The 16,318-nt window shown below is 37.2% G+C and overlaps 1 protein-coding gene across 7 annotated transcripts in view; it reads right to left on the minus strand.

The window, feature by feature from the left end:
- Window positions 1–16,318, minus strand: part of ARHGEF7 (Rho guanine nucleotide exchange factor 7) — a 93,343-nt gene that overhangs the window by 55,240 nt on the left and 21,785 nt on the right. For 5 of the 7 annotated variants that reach the window (XM_032226457.1, XM_032226451.1, XM_032226456.1 and 2 more), the window contains exons 3-6: window positions 7,515–7,599; window positions 4,203–4,333; window positions 3,196–3,397; window positions 196–284 (exon numbers count right to left, since the gene is read on the minus strand). In XM_032226457.1, the coding sequence (XP_032082348.1) occupies window positions 196–284; window positions 3,196–3,397; window positions 4,203–4,333; window positions 7,515–7,599 (507 nt within the window). The remainder of the gene's footprint in view (window positions 1–195; window positions 285–3,195; window positions 3,398–4,202; window positions 4,334–7,514; window positions 7,600–16,318) is intronic. The other 2 variants (XM_032226455.1, XM_032226454.1) reach the window with 1 other exon arrangement.

The following is a 16,318-nucleotide window of genomic DNA, read 5'->3' on the forward strand; positions in this document are numbered from 1 at the left end:
AGATGAGAGGTGAAACTCCTGGGTCTTGGCTGGTCACAAGGTAAGCATGGCTGATTTTTAAGGTACCACTGATTTTCTTGTTTTAAATATGTATAGGCCCTGCAGATTTCTATCCTTTGGAAAAATACACTGATTTCAATGTACAAGCCTAAACAAAAGCCAACTGTTAAATAAGATTCACATAAAGTCACTCACCACATTGTAATAGCTTTTGCTAATAGCAGTTGTATCAAACCCTTTTGGAGGACTTTTCAAACTTCCTGATTTAGGAGAGACAGGTTTTTCTGAAACAAAGATGATTTCAATAAAATATATTTTCACATCTTAAAACCTGATGTTCAAACAATGCGCTCAAGACAATATTCAGGTTGATTTACTTTAAGTTACATACTGAACTTATATAAGTTAAAGTATTATTATGTAAGTTCAGTGGGGCCCAGTCAAGATATAGCAAAACCTTTTTGCCTATGAGCTCTATTTCACCCTTCCTTTTCCAATAAGGGAAAGATGTAGAAAAAATGCCAGGACATTTTTATTGAACATGTGTCTCAATATATTTCATCGAGAAAAAATAGTTCCACACTTGGCATATAGTAGCAAGCGATGGTTAATTGAAGCAGCAAAAAGGAAAGAGAAATGAAGTCATGTATATAGGCATAAAACTTTTTCTTGATTTATCTTATTTAGTCAAAACATTGTTGTCTAAAAAAGAAAATCAAGTCAATTCAGCAAAACACAGTTTTAAAAACCTTACATGACAAAACACACAAATATTTGGTGATTAAAAATAACAAGGAATACAAATATATGAAAGTCACTACCAAAAGAACTTCCACTTTAAAGATGAAAATACCTGCTAACAATTACCGTATTTTTCAGAGTATAAAATGCACCTTTTTACTCCAAAAAGGAGGGTGAAAATCTGGGTGCGGCTTATACTCCGAATGTAGCTACCTGGGCCGTCTGAAAACGGGGCAGGCGAAGCAGGCGTTGCAGAGATTGTGATGGTTGGAAAGGAGAGAGGTTTCACTTTCAGGGCTCCCATTCGGCAGGGCTCCCACTCGGGCTTAGGAGGTGGCAGCGATGGGAATGATCTCCTTTTTACAAAAGCTTTTCTCAGAATGCTAGATTGGGAAGTTAAAAACCTGAAATGGGGTACAATCAAGCTTGATTCAAAGGCTTTGGCTCCTGAAATCGATCCATCCAAAACGCTGGTACTACGATCTCCGCAGTGCCCGCTTTACCTGCCCCTTCTTGGGTGATTCCAGGTGGCAGAGATTGCGGGAATAACATTTCCGGGTGGCAGCGTACCGATCTCAGGAGCCAAAGCCTTTGCATCAAGCCTGATTGTGTCCCATTCTAGGTTTTTAACTTCCCAATCTAGCGTTCTGAGAAAAGCTTTTGCAAAAAGGAGATCCTTCCTCTTCCCTGCCCCTCCTCCACCCACCCCCTAATCTCTCCAGATTCTCAGGAGCCAAAGCCTTTGAATCAAGCTTGATTGTCCCCATTTCAGGTTTTTAACTTCCCAATCTAGCATTCTCCACCCCCACCCCAAATCTCTCTGGATCTGCTTATTGCTTTGCTGCTATTGCGCCCAGCTCCTGTATCTCTTTGTTGCATGACAGATCCCACTTTGTTGCATGACAGACAGGATTGGGGGGAGGGGGAGAGGAAGGGAAGGGTAACAATCTCCTCATTGAAGTCTTTTCTCAAGATGCTAAATCTTCACTTTTGAAGTTATTGGCATCGTTAGGATCTTGCCTAGTGGAAGAAGTGCAGGATGGAAAGGAAACTTCGTAATGCAGGAGCACCAGGTCAGGAGTCTCTCTTTAGCCTGGGACCTGCTTTTGCCCTGAGACTAAAGAAGCGGGGTTGCCAAGAGGGCTGTGAACAAGCCTGGTTGTTCAAGGAGGCAGCCGCCATGTCTCATGTTTTTGCCCTCTCCAAAAAACCCCAGAGTGCAGAGTGCTCCTGGGGGCCGGGGAGGGCAAAACCTTTTTTAAAAAAAATTATCCCTTCAAAATCTTGGTGTGTCTTATACTCCGGTGCATCTTATACTCCGAAAAATACGATAAGTGACTTGCAACTGCCTTTATATTTGCAAAAAACAGTGCTTTAACAAAATGCATTATGTCTCCTCCTTAGATAAAAAAAAACCCATTGCAAGTGTCACTCTTCCAGTTTTTATGTCTTTTTATAAAGAGATGTATTGCTTTTTTGTCAAAAGAAATGTCTCTCATTCCACATGGAATACACTATCTTTAGAATTAGAAAACTCTAAACAGTTGTAATCCATCTAAAAGACTTGGATGGGCAAAAGCACCAAGAGGTCAACTAGAGCAGATTTGGCATTTGTATCCACTTATCAAATTCTTCCAAAGAACAGGAATAGGCAGATGTTGTTAACTGATAGTGTTAAAGGTATCGATGCAGGATGTAAGCTATTCTAAGCAGAGCTGCCAACTGCAATTGACTAATGATGATTTTGTCAATGCTGGTGGTGTTCAAGTGGTGCTCCAAATATTCTGGGATTGCACTCAAGGTGTCTGTTACCATTTGTATATTTGCTTTTACTTCCCACAGACATTCTACTTCTATTTGAAGTTCTTTGCATTTTGTGATTTTCTCCAGTTCTTTCTCTTCTCTTCTGCTCTCTCCAATCCACTATCCAGACTTTTTTATTTTTCCTATCAACAAGTTTGGGATGTTCTGTGGCAAGTGCCTGTTTGTTTGAATTCTCAAGTCTCACAGCAGATTAGTTTTTTCATTTTCTATTACTTTCTATATTTTATGGTCCTACAAGTTCTTGCTTATTTTATTATGTTGAAGATTCATTGCACAGCCAACCAGATGTTGGCTGTGCCAACCAGCCAACCAGACTGGATCTGGCATTTTTATGCACTTATTAAGTTATTTTTAAAGACACGGGATTATTATTATCATTTACACAACTTTGTGAAATCACAGCTGCCAGTCCTTTAGCTGGTGCTGGCCTTCACTCGTATCAAGTTCTTCCCAAGTATCTTGGATATTATAATGTAATGGCATTATTATATTAATTCATTTCACCACTGGAATTGGACATCTAATAAATTCAAATAAATAAAGTAATTAAAGTAAATTTACATTTTATGCTCCTGAATAGCTACCAAATTTATTTAAGGTTATTGAGAAAGGCAAACTCTTGAAACTTACCACTGGATTTTACTTCTCGCACATAATTGCTGGGAAACCATCCTGTTTTGCCATTGTGAGTTCCTTCCCACCAGCCTCCTTCTTCTACTCTTGTAACATGGATAATATCTCCTTTTGTAAAAGAAAGTTCATCTTCATTTGTCTGTTGAAAATTAAATTTAGCTCTTACCACTTGTTGGTAGTTGCTGTTATCTGTCATATCCTAGAAATGATGAGACCAGTAAAATAACAACATTTTAGGTACTTTTCAAAAGAACAAAATATTCAGATAAAAATTTAACAATGTATTGTAAGGTAAAGCTACCATATCTGCTTCTTCAACCTACATGCATATATAATTCTATAATTTAAAAAAATTATATAATCAACCTTTCAACTGTATATAATCCTAATCAGTTACTGCTTTGATAAAACTGCATTAGAACGGATTTTAGGTTCTAAAATTATAACACCATAGCAAATAAAACTGATTCTATTCTATTATTCTATTTGAATAATATTATCATTTTGTCATAATTCTGACTGGTTTGTGTATATCAAATAGTTTATGTGTACCAATTTGGATATAGCACTGTTGATCTGTACTGTAGTAACTTCATTTTTAGCTGAAATTGAAACATAACTAACCAATATTCCAGTGGTAAACTGGTATAATTAAGACTTTTTTTAACACATTAAGTATCCAGATTTAGACACATGAGTAGCTCATAATTGCTATATTCCAGTACAGTTAAATACCCTGAAGCTCATTTATTTCAAATTACTTCAGCATAAATTAATATACTGGACTCTTGAGTGTAATCTATCTCAATGCAGCAGCATCTGAAAGAAGATATTGCTTTTTGTTGTGCCTCAAAAAAAAAAACCCAAGAGAAGCAAAAACAATGTAAAAATCTTGGACACCTTAGGTGAGCAACAAACTATCAGCTATCAATCTGACACAAGCTTTTCACTTTGCAGCTCTGATTAAGGAAAATAAAAAGCTATTAAAATGTTTTAACGCTTACCAGACTTCTATACTGGCCTTGGAAAAGTTTTGAAGTTCTACTGTGTAAAGACTGGGATCCCAAGGAATCAAAAGACTTTATCCGGTGAGATGACGGCCTTGCACACACAGAATCACTTCCTAAACCAATATCTGGTGGGGGGGGAGGAAAATGGTACATATATATGTATGTAACATTTAAATGTTAAACTATACTTTATATATAATGTTAGATTTATTAATAATAATAATCATCATCATCATCATCATACAATAGCAGAGTTGGAAGGGACCTTGGAGGTCTTTCAATCTAACCCCCTGCTTAGGCAGGAAACCCTATACCATTTCAGACAAATGGCTGTCCAACATCTTAAAGACTTCCAGTGTTGGGGCATTCACAACTTCTGGAGGCAAGCTGTTCCACTGATTAATTGTTCTAACTGTCAGGAAATTTTTACTCAGTTCTAAGTTGCTTCTCTCCTTGATTAGTTTCCACCCATTGCTTCTTATTCTACCCTCTGGTGCCTTGGAGAATAGTTTGACTCCCTCTTCTTTGTGGCAACCCCTGAGATATTGGAACACTGCTATCATGTCTCCCCTAGTCCTTCTTTTCATTAAACTAGACATACCCAGTTCCAGCAACCGTTCTTCATATGTTTTAGTCTCCATTCCTCTAATCATCTTTGTTGCTCTTCTCTGCACTCTTTCTAGAGTCTCCACATCTTTTTTACATCATGGCGACCAAAACTGAATGCAGTATTCCAAGTGTGCCCTTACCAAGGCATTATAAAGTGGTATTAACACAGTGTGTATTTACTTTTAGGAAGTATATTTACATAGGTATAGGTATATTTCAATTTACTTATTCCTCAAATTTGTACATCGGATGTCCTTCATGAATATACAATGCAACCCAAAGTGCACTTAGATGCATCAGGGAGGATTAAAGAATGGGAGATGAAATGGAGAGAACTAAAAAATAGCAAAGCAAAAAGCCACTACTTCCTAACTTTTAAAAAATAGTCATAAAGTAACCAAAGGCTATGTCTGAAACCCTTGTGTTGGAAGCAAAAAATATTGCACAGAGGTAATTCTGAACCCCACTGGACTTGAAAGTTCAGATGGACATTACCTTGAACCTCCAGTTTAAAAAGTGAATAGAAATTGGTTTCTCTATAAACTAGTTCTTTAAACCCAATTTCTCTCCTTTTAAAATATCCAAATTAATCTGCAATGCAATTGCCATTTCACAATTGAAAGGATTTCAATTATGCAATATAATCGTTATAGTGCTTCTTTTAGAACAATCTTCCTTAATGGTGTACTCCCTCCAGATGTGTTGGTATATTGGCTGAGAATCCTGGAATGTGTTAATATCTGGAGGGCATTGGGTTTTATAATAGCTGCACCAAAATATACCCATATAGATTTAAAAGGAATGCTGCTTCTATATGTGTTATTCAAATGGATACTGAACAAAATCTGGGAATGGCAAGGAGAAGCAATATTCCAGAAGAGTAAATTTCACAATTCATTATATATTTTATTAGTCTAAATCAGAATACCCCACTTCAACAGTCTCCAGATCAATCACACTATAAATCCCGTCATTCAGTCAAAATCCAAGCCAATAAGCAATATTTAGTCATTTAACATATCAGGTACTAGATTGGAAAAAGCTTCTCTTAAAGTACAGCCTATCCTTCCCTCATTTAAGTCAGCTGACTTTTCAGCCTCACTTCATTGTACAGAAAAGCACATGCTACTGAAACCAATGGGATTTGTATACACAAAGCAGTGCTTAAATGTATCATGTAGACTCTAAATCCATTTGCCAACTTACTCTGCCTTCCCTTTGGAGACCAAAGTTTAGAAAGTTATCTACAGCTCTGGTACCAAGGACTAGGAGAAGACAGTAGAAGCTCAGTCAGTGCTGAAGCTATTTCTGCTAGGGCTGAGCAGCACTCCTCTGAAAGCAAATGGGTGCTTCAAAACAGAGGAGTCACAAATGAAGCAGCTCTCTGTATCCTTTGAAATCAAGGGTGTCTTTCTTCCCAAGATTGCATGGCAGCTGCAGACTACATCATTACGTGATTCCAAGAAAAGGCATGGCTACTTTAAAGAGTTGCAGACAGATGCTATGTTTATGCTGCCATGTACCTTGAAGCACCATATACCTTTGAATTTGAAGTACTATATACAGTAGCTATTAACTTTGTTGCTAACATTAGTCAACTAAACACAATGTTCTGACCCAGCCTTAGCAGAACCGAGAAATAGACTTGTCACGAAAACCCTCTCTTTATCTCCTGTGAATTAATGACATTCACACACAAAAAGTCCACGCAATAGTCCTTCAAGGATTTAACTGCAGTAAGAGTCCTTATCATTTCCTTGCCATAACTGCCAGGCTGTGAGCTCCCAGTCACAAAGCTGCAAATTAAGTTCTGGCAAGAAGTCTCTGAGGCAAGAAGTCTCTGAGGCAAGAAGTCTCTATGAGGAGCCAAATCTTCAGAAATCCAAACTGTTGTCTCCTATGACCATCACCTTCTTTTCCTTCTATTTATTCCCCAGCCAGATAGGGGCCATTCATGTGTGCCTTGCTTCCCAACTTGGCTCCTCGTCCTTAGTTCTCCTCTCCTAACAGCTCTGTGCATACGCACATCTGGAACAGGCCCCAGCATTTCTTCCTCCCCATTTATCTCAGCCTCCAAAGCTTCTTCGGTGGCTGGCAAATGTTGAACAGCCCTGGATCTATCCATCAGAGCCTTCTCCAGACTCCAGAACTGGCCCAAGTTCCTCCCCAACCTCCTCATTGTCTGAATCTGCTGCCAGGCCACAACACACAGCATCAGTGCATTCGTTGTTGTTGTTTTTTTAAATGATATTCTGCACATGCGGCAGCATCTAAATAACTTTGGCTGATTTCAAAAAGTTAACTGGCATCAAACTGGATTAGTATTTTAAATGGAGGTCCCAGGACTACAATTTTGACTTGGAATCAAAGAAATAACTTTTGCATTCTTGCCAAGAAAAGTATTTAGACGTGTCCATGAAATCACAGGAGTTGCCTTGGCCTCAAAGAAAAACTGGTTTTACATTTTGCAGCTTACACTTGCTGCAGTCAGATGGGAAGTGGAAAGAAAGTAATCCCAAAAGTAGAAATGCAAATGATATGGAGTAAAGTTATGAGATATGTACCTGAAATCACGCAAATTTGAATCATGCAAGTTAACAGAGAAAGGAGCAAATGTGATTACATTAATGTTAAGTAACAGAAAACAACTTCTAGAAAACTATTAAAAATATACCTATTAAATGGATTTATATTTACCTGCTGTTACTTTATTTAGTGCCACCAAGGAACTAAGCACTTTACTGAAGTTCTGTCCTTGGTAGAGATCATTTGCATCAAAGGTCTAAAAAACAACAACATGGTCTTATTAGAATCTAGCGGGGGAAATCAACACTTTTTTGAAAAGCCTGTTAATATATAGTAATGACCCCCAATATTTATAGTTTATTTTTATACAAAATCCATTATTTGTGTTAATTAAATTTGGAGCTGCACAGGCCTGATTGATACTTAAAAGAGATAAAACATGATTTATAATCCAGCAAGACTAGGTTCAAACACCATGTCAATCCCAGATTCAACACTCCATAGTATCATGTGTAAACCAGCAATGAATTATGCGTGACTTTGCAGAGCTGTAGCAATCAAAAATATTAAACTTATACTGGACAGATCTGGGCTCAAAACCAGAACAGACGATTGAGTGATTCAGATCTTCTTAAACCAAGAATGTTAACTTTTCCCAGCTGAAGGACTGCATTAAAATACTGCAAAAGCAGGTGAAGATACATCCCAATCACATACATTCATGTAAGAAATGCTTGATTTCTTCCAATATTTGAAGTTTTTCTTTGTTTAAACAAAGAAAATACTGATAAACTGAATTATTTAGACTTGTACCACTTCTTTTTTCCATCATCAGATGTCTAGAAACCGTACCATCAATTTTCAAGAGCAATAGCTAGAACAGCTTGGGGGTAGCCCTAAATCACAAGTTGTCAAACTTAAATCCATAAATAATGTGGCTTCTTCAAGTTTCATTTTATCTGTTGTCTATATAACCCATCCTTTGTACATTATAAGCCACAGTACAATAAAATATCATTCTAGCGTTGTGGGGAGGGGATGTCCATTATTTATGAAGACCCATTAATACAAAAATATGTCATATTGACAATTATCATCTGTATAGTGATCTCATGTGTGAATGGAATTGTGTCCTATTCAACAGATGGTGCTTAAACCAGGGTTTAGAATGACGTCTGAATCCAGTGATCTATCATTCGTATACACCTTGGAAGCTTGTCCAAAGGATAGTATATTCCATCTAAATCCTTGAAGAAAGGATAAGAAAAACATTGTTTCACATGCAAGACTACAAGCAGGATTGTATTTAATGAGAAGAATACTAAGAGTCACCAGCTTATAGTGAAGTACAGGGTAGAACTGCAAAACTGTATATTCAATCCATGTTATTTCCTCTTTGCATTTTATCTCAGATTTTAAAAAGCAAATATATAAAGCAGGATGTGACTCAAACTTTCAAGTATAACAGTACAACAATACAATAACTACATAGCAAGGAACACTTTTATGATATTTCTATTTCATCTATTTTAGCATACCGTATATACTCGAGTATAAGCCGAGTTTTTCAGCCCACTTTTTGGGCTGAAAAAAGCCGCCTCGGCTTATACTCGAGTCTACAACTGGATCCGGCAGTGCTGTTGCCTGTTGGAGGAGGAGGAGGCGAACCAGCCTGCCATCGCCGGCCACCGCTAGCCCCGCCGCTCTTCCCGACCCCTTCCAAGCCCCACAGTCCAGCGGATGGAGCAGCGAAGCCCCGGGGCTTCGCTGCTGCTCCCCGCATTTGCTGCACGGGGATCCCTTGGAGAGGGGATTCCAGCCTGCCATCGCCAGCCACCGCTAGCCCCGCCGCTCTTCCCACCCCCTTCCAAGCTTGGAAGGGGGTGGGAAGAGCGGCGGGGCTAGCGGTGGCTGGCGATGGCAGGCTGGAATCCCCTCTCCAAGGGATCCCCGTGCAGCAAATGCGGGGAGCAGCAGCGAAGCCCCCGAGCTGCTTCTGCTCCATCCGCTGGACTGTGGGGCTTGGAAGGGGGTGGGAAGAGCGGCGGGGCTAGCGGTGGCCGGCGATGGCAGGCTGGTTCGCCTCCTCCTCCTCCAACAGCACTGCCGGATATCCGCCCAACGCTGCGGGGGCGCCAGCGGGAGCTTTGGCGGCTTCACCTCAGCCACAGCGCTGAGCAGCAAATGTGCTGGTGCTGTTGGAGGAGGAGGAGGCGGCGGCAGCAATAGCACCTGAGGACAGGACAAGAAGCAATGGAAACTTGTCAGAAGGAGACTCAAGCTGGAAATAACGAGAAATCTGACAGTAAGAACAATTAAAATCCTAGGAAAATGTCCTTTCATGAAAAATTACTTTTTCAGTTAACTCTGCCTGACATTAGTTGGGTGAACAGAAATATTAGTTGGCCAATTCTAAAAGGGAGCACCAGAAAGAACTTAAAATATTTTTTAAGAGAGCTGGGTTTTTCATTTATATTATATGTATGAACAGAATTAACACAAATTGCAGATACCAATCAAACATAAAGAAAAAAGGATGAAATAATGCTCATTTTTAAAAACTCAGTGAAAATAAAAACAATATACCAAGAAGGTGGCATACTGGTTGTGATTTGATCTCTTCGGGGGATCCCGGGGATCCCCTATACAAGTATTTTAATATTGCAGACTTGCAGTATTATAAGTCATACTGATATTATAGAACACTTTAATTAAGCGGGTCCCTTGAATAAACATAACTTTGAGTTTCAAATAACACTGATTTTTATTTTTGAAATTTACCATAGCTGCTGCATTTCCCACCCTAGGCTTATACTCGAGTCAATAACTTTTCCAGCTTTTTGGGGTAAAATTAGGTGCCTCGGCTTATATTCGGGTCGGCTTATACTCGAGTATATACGGTACATTACATATGCATCTGTGAGAGAAAGCACGGGTTTGTTGCCACTTTTTAAAAAATAAATTTATATTACATGAAACTTATATACTTCAGTAATATTTGTCAATTCTAAGTGGGTCACATATCCTATTTCTTTAAATAAAATTAACACAGTACATATAGAGCGTTGAATAAAGAGTAATTCCACTTTTTCACACAAAAAAACCTGAAAGGTAAATCACCTCACAAGAATGCACAAACTATTATAAAATCCATGTAAAATTAGTTTTATAACTTGAATGTTCATTGATTATGTAGAAGCCAGAAAATATTCTTTTGAACTCACAGTATTATTATTTTTTTTAGAAAATATGAAAATGCAAATGAAATAAAAGTATTGATGGACTTAAGTAAATGAACAGAATAAGCAGCATATTTTGAAATATCTCCATAATGGAAACATTCTAAATGGCATTTAATAGCATTTGCTTCAGTTTTTTAAAAAAGCAAAATTAAGTTATAACCATTATTAGGAAATATTTGGTTTTTGAAAATACATTGCACATGTAGTATAAGTATCAGAAAAATGAAAACTTCTATTTTTTATTCCTATTAACTATAATGATAACTTGCCAATAGACACATATAAAAAAGTTTCATGTAACCTAATCCACTAAAATTAAAAAAAATGGATTAGAATAGAAAGGTTATTACAATGTACCAATATAAATAAAATAATAGTTATTAAATCTACCTTTCTACGGGTTCATAGCCTCATCCAATTTAAATGTTGCTAGCTTTTCAGACAGAAAACTCTTTTATAAAAGTTCTAAAATGTATATATAAAGGGCATATAGTATGGATATTACTATTACTCCATTACACTTTTTCATAAATACTTTTTTGCAAAGCAAAGTACATAAAATGTTATTTACATCCTACACCTCTTCTACATCTTGTAAGCATACTCCAATTTTGCTATACCTCTAATAAGAGGTATAACATCAACAACAAACCTCACAAATACCAAATTTAACATCAGAGACAGACAATAGTGGTATACGTTTGGCAGGTTTTGAATCTATTAAGTACAGTAAATATACCCAACAAAAATATTCTGCAAATTTCTTCCTAAAGTCTATTAAAAAAAGAAAACTTCCATTATTTTTTTAAAAAATTCTGGTTTTTTATGTTTCAGAAACTAAGATGATGCAAGATTAAGGCAAAAAAGTGGTGTCCTAAATCCTGAAAGCCATTTAAAATGAAAATTTTAAATAACAAACTATTTAAAAACAAGAAATTTCTCTAAAATAGCAAGGGAAGAATAGATTTAAACTCACATCCATTGTAAATTCTCACTCAGTAATAACTTTCTAAACCAGCATTAAAAGGAGTCATAAAATAACAGGATGTTAAGGGGCTTATGTTTCCTGTCAGATTCGGACTATCTGGCATATTGGAACAAGTTGATTGGCTCACCCGAAGTGAATCATCATCATCATCATCATCATCGTCATTTGCATTCTGCATCTTGCATGTGTTACTCAACAGGAAAATAAACAGGATAAAGGATAGGGGAGGGAAGAACGAAGTATGCGTATGTACTACACTGATTATATGAAAGTGATTTTATGACATATCAAAAATTTCTTCATGTAAGATAATAGTCATATTAACAGAGACAAGTACTGAAGTAGCTAATACCCAAGGACTCAAGATCACACCAAGAAAGGAACGCCTTTCTTTGCATCACAGAAATTGCATTTAGACATACGCATGGTATGCTCTTTAGCATAAAGATGAAAGGAACATTATTTTTCTCCAGTTGCTTCTCAGGAAGCAGAGCTGTGAAGATTCTGGAATGCTATCTACTGATCCTTCTGGGAGTAAACCAAAAAGAAATAAAACTATACAGGTAGAAATATCAATTCCTAAAAAAAAATAAGTACCGTATATTTTGGAATATAAGACGCACCAAATATAAGATGCACCAAGATTTTGAAGAGGCAAATTAAAAAAAAAAAGTTTTTTCATTCTGCAGACCTCCCAAAAACGCCCCATTTTTCACAAAAACGGGACAGTTTTTTATCAAAAAAAGGGCATGCAAAAACGGCTTTTTTCACTCATTTTTGCTCTCCCCAGCTCCCAGGAGCACTCTGAAAGCCTCCTAAAGACTGTGCACAGCCATTTTGGTGAAGGGGCGGGGTTTCAGGAGGCAAACAAATGCTGTATTCAGTGTATAAGACGCACCCAGATTTTCACCCTTTTTTTTGAGGGAAAAAGGTGCGTCTTATACTCCGAAAAATACGGTATAACATGCCATAATAAAAATATCCATGCATTTCAGTACATTTGGGAGAGTTTCAGCAGACCATGTTGCAATACAGTATTTATATGCAAAACATGGTGGTTGATAAACCATATTAGTGCACATTTGGTGCATTTCTTTTATTTTTTTCTTCCCCGTTAATTCTGAAACCTCTATTTCAAGATTCACTGCCAACTCTAAAGTTACATACATGGCTATTACCAGTATAAAGGAGTTGCCTCTCTTTTGGACTTGAATTTTCCTTTGTCGCTTTTTTTAGCATGGACCATACTGCAGAATCTAACATTCTAGCATCTGTCCAGAGTAGATCTACACTTCTGAGGATCCATTCCAGATGCCCTACTATGTCTGGGATTTTAAAAAAATAAGAATTCCTACCCCTCATTTACAATAAGAACAGGAAAGGTTTTGGGTTGGTTGGTTTTATTTCATGGCACATGTATTCCCTAGGTCTAGGGGATGCAGTCCTTGGGTTGTAAACCTCTGGGTTACATTTTAGGATCGTCTTACCACCTACATCAAGTTATAGAAGAGAAATTTTGCCTTTTTCTGAACAGTGAGCTTACAGACTTTCCACCAAAATATTGCAGAGGAAATGCTAAGATCATTAGCCTTAGTACCTAAATATTCTTGTTCTCCTTTCTATTCTTATTCCCTTGATGCCTTTCTTTTTAGTGTATAAGCTTGGAAGGCAGAACAGACTTTTTCTTGATTTGCAAGCTACACTGGGAGCTCTTCCAAGCGAAGTGCTGGCATGCTTTGAATAAATAATTCCAGAGTTTCCAGCTGGAATATTTATAAATCTATTCCTACTTGCTTATTTAAACAAGGAAAATTTTTAGATTTTAAATCAAGCAAGGGACTAATACTTTTATTGTCATCTCTCCACATCCCAAATTCCAATTATTTTGGCTCACTTTGAAAATGAAAAAAACAACTAATTGATTTTCATAGAAATAGATTACATGTGTACCAAAACCTTTTTGAACAGGTGATCACATTCAGAATAAAGGGTTCATGTTGTGAATCCTTTTTCAGAATTATTAGGGGGGGTCCTTCCTATTCACAAAATGACTACCAATACAACCACTCACAAAACACCAATTTTCCTAGCATCCCATTTTATCTTTGCAGTATGCTTTGGATACTTTGGAGGCAGAAAGTTTATGTTATGACTAAAGATTTTAAACTTACAAATATTATCAGGAATCTGCTTCAGAACCACTTGTTTATTGTGGAGTTCCAGGGAAGGGTGAGTAGATGAAAGAAGTAAAGGGAACAGCTTATCACAGGGTAGTGTATTGGCTCCAACCCTTTTTAATATTTAACCAATGATCAGCTACTCCATGAAGGTACTAACAACTATATGTATGCCAGTGGTGGGATTCAAACATTTTTTACTATCAGTTCTGTGGGCGTGGCGTGGCTTGGTGGGCATGGCGTGACTTGGTGGGCGTGACAGCAGAAGGATACTGCAAAATCCCCATTTCCACCCCACTCCAGGACAAGGATACTGTAAAATCCACCCCACTCCAGGGGAAGGATACTGTAAACTCCCCATTCCCTCCCCACCCCACTAATCAGTCAGAGTTAGTATTTGTCAGTTCTCTGAACTACTCAAAATTTCCACTATCGGTTCATCAGAACGGGTCAGAACTGGCTGAATAACACCACTGATGTATGCTGATGATCAAGCAATAGCTGAATAGGGTGCTGCAAATTATATGGAAAGGGATGCTATTGGGGCATTGTTACAGTCCTAAATATTTAGGGGATGACTCTAGATAAGGCCCTAACAGGTAAGCAGCACTGTACCAACTCTAAACTGAAGGTCAGTGGATGAAATCATATCCTCTGGATATTAATGAGCTCTACCTGGGGTGCTAAATCAAGGGTTTTTAAGAAAACAGCTTTAGCTCTTTGCTACTCAGCAGGGGAATATGCCTGCCCACTCTGATATAAATCAGCACATGCTGGGATGTTGCTCTGAATGAAGCTAGCAGAATTATTGCTGGATACCTTAAACCTACCTCTCTAGATAAGATTTATCATCTAGCTGGCATTTTTCCATCTGCTGTCATAGAGAAGCAGCAAGATATACAGAGAGGCTTAAATCATCAATATCTAGACAACATCCTCTCCATGGCCTAAAGCCAGTTCATCAGAGATTAAAATCTAGGAAAGGCTTCCTTAGGTCGACAGAAGGCTTCAAAGAATTTAAAAACAGAGAAGATCTCTGGAAAGCTACAAAGAACCAACACTGGACGGAACCAATGGAGGAGCTGGGTCTGGCAAAAGCTGGAAAGTATGGAAATCACTGAATAGACTGTGCATGGACCCAACAAAATCCAGAGACACTCTGAACAAATAGGACTAATGGGTAGCTTCTTCCCTTTATGATTGTGGTGACATGCACACACAACACATATGTATACCTACCCTTTGTGGATCTCGTGGTAGTGCAACAGAATGTAATTAATATTGTTAGTTACTAGACAAGAGTAGCTTAACTTGTACATGTTTTAATACTGTCTTTTATGTTTTAAATTTTGTGTCGTATTGTATGCCTTATTTTAATTGTGATGCTTTTGACATGAATACATGAATAAATAAATAAAGAAATAAATAAAATCTTTATACTTTTACTGAGTAGGTCAGTACACTTGTAAAACAAGCAACCACCCATTCTTATTTTCTAAGAATTCCCAGGGTCAGCCTTGGAAATAAATATGATGCTTAAAAATGATTCTTTGCTTTCTTAATATCAACTTCCATTTGGTTGATTATACTTTTTAATGTAAACAGTCAGACATGGAAGATAGCCTTATGGCACCAAAGAGAACATCTACAGGCACACTGACACTCCAGATAGAGCATGATCCCTGACATAGATAATTTTAAGTCAATTTCTTAAATCACTGGCTGCTAAATAAACAACTGCCTGTGTTGATCCAAAACGTTAGTTTTGCTAATAACTCCCAATAGTTGAGCTCCCACACAGTGCTAAAATAAAACCAAACAAATGTATGAGTGAAAATAAATGGAATGCTTAGTAAATGTAATAAACATTTATGATCCAGAGTAGAGAATGGAACAACGATCTTTGAGTTTTCCCTGATTATATAATTATGGATTCTTATGTAATAAACACTTATGGTGACATACAGATTATATATATTCAAAAAAACCCTTATCTTTTCATGAAGATGCTGTACTGCTGCTAGCTAAGGATCCTTATGATTTATACCAAACATTAGATACACAGTATAATAAAATGAGAAATATGGATCTAAAAATCGATGTTTTGAAAATCAAGCTTTAAAAGTAAAAATATAGTGAATAAGTTCAAGTTATGCACAAATGATGAAAAATTAAATGTATTTGTACAATTTTATAGATTAGTGTATCTTTAGATACACATCCTTACACTAGAACATTTACTGAAGATTAAAAAAATGAATGAAGAACTGATAATGTAGTTAAATCATAGAAAATGGATGAGGAACAAATTGCAAAATATATCTATGAAGGAAGGAAAAATGGGTTTAGAAGATAGAAAAGACCAAGAAAATAATGGTTAGAGGGAGGTGACAAGATCCTCCAAAAGAGAGAAGTGACAGGTTTAAGGAACAAAAGGCAACATATAAAGCAGAGTACAGATATGGATGTTTGCAAGAATAGAAAGCAATGAGGAAATAGAGATCACAGAATCATAGATGTAGTGAATGGTGTTAATAACTAAATGTAGTTAATTTATTTTCCTTGTCT

Source organism: Thamnophis elegans, chromosome 11 (genome assembly GCF_009769535.1).
Source record: "Thamnophis elegans isolate rThaEle1 chromosome 11, rThaEle1.pri, whole genome shotgun sequence".
Lineage (NCBI taxonomy): Eukaryota > Metazoa > Chordata > Lepidosauria > Squamata > Colubridae > Thamnophis > Thamnophis elegans.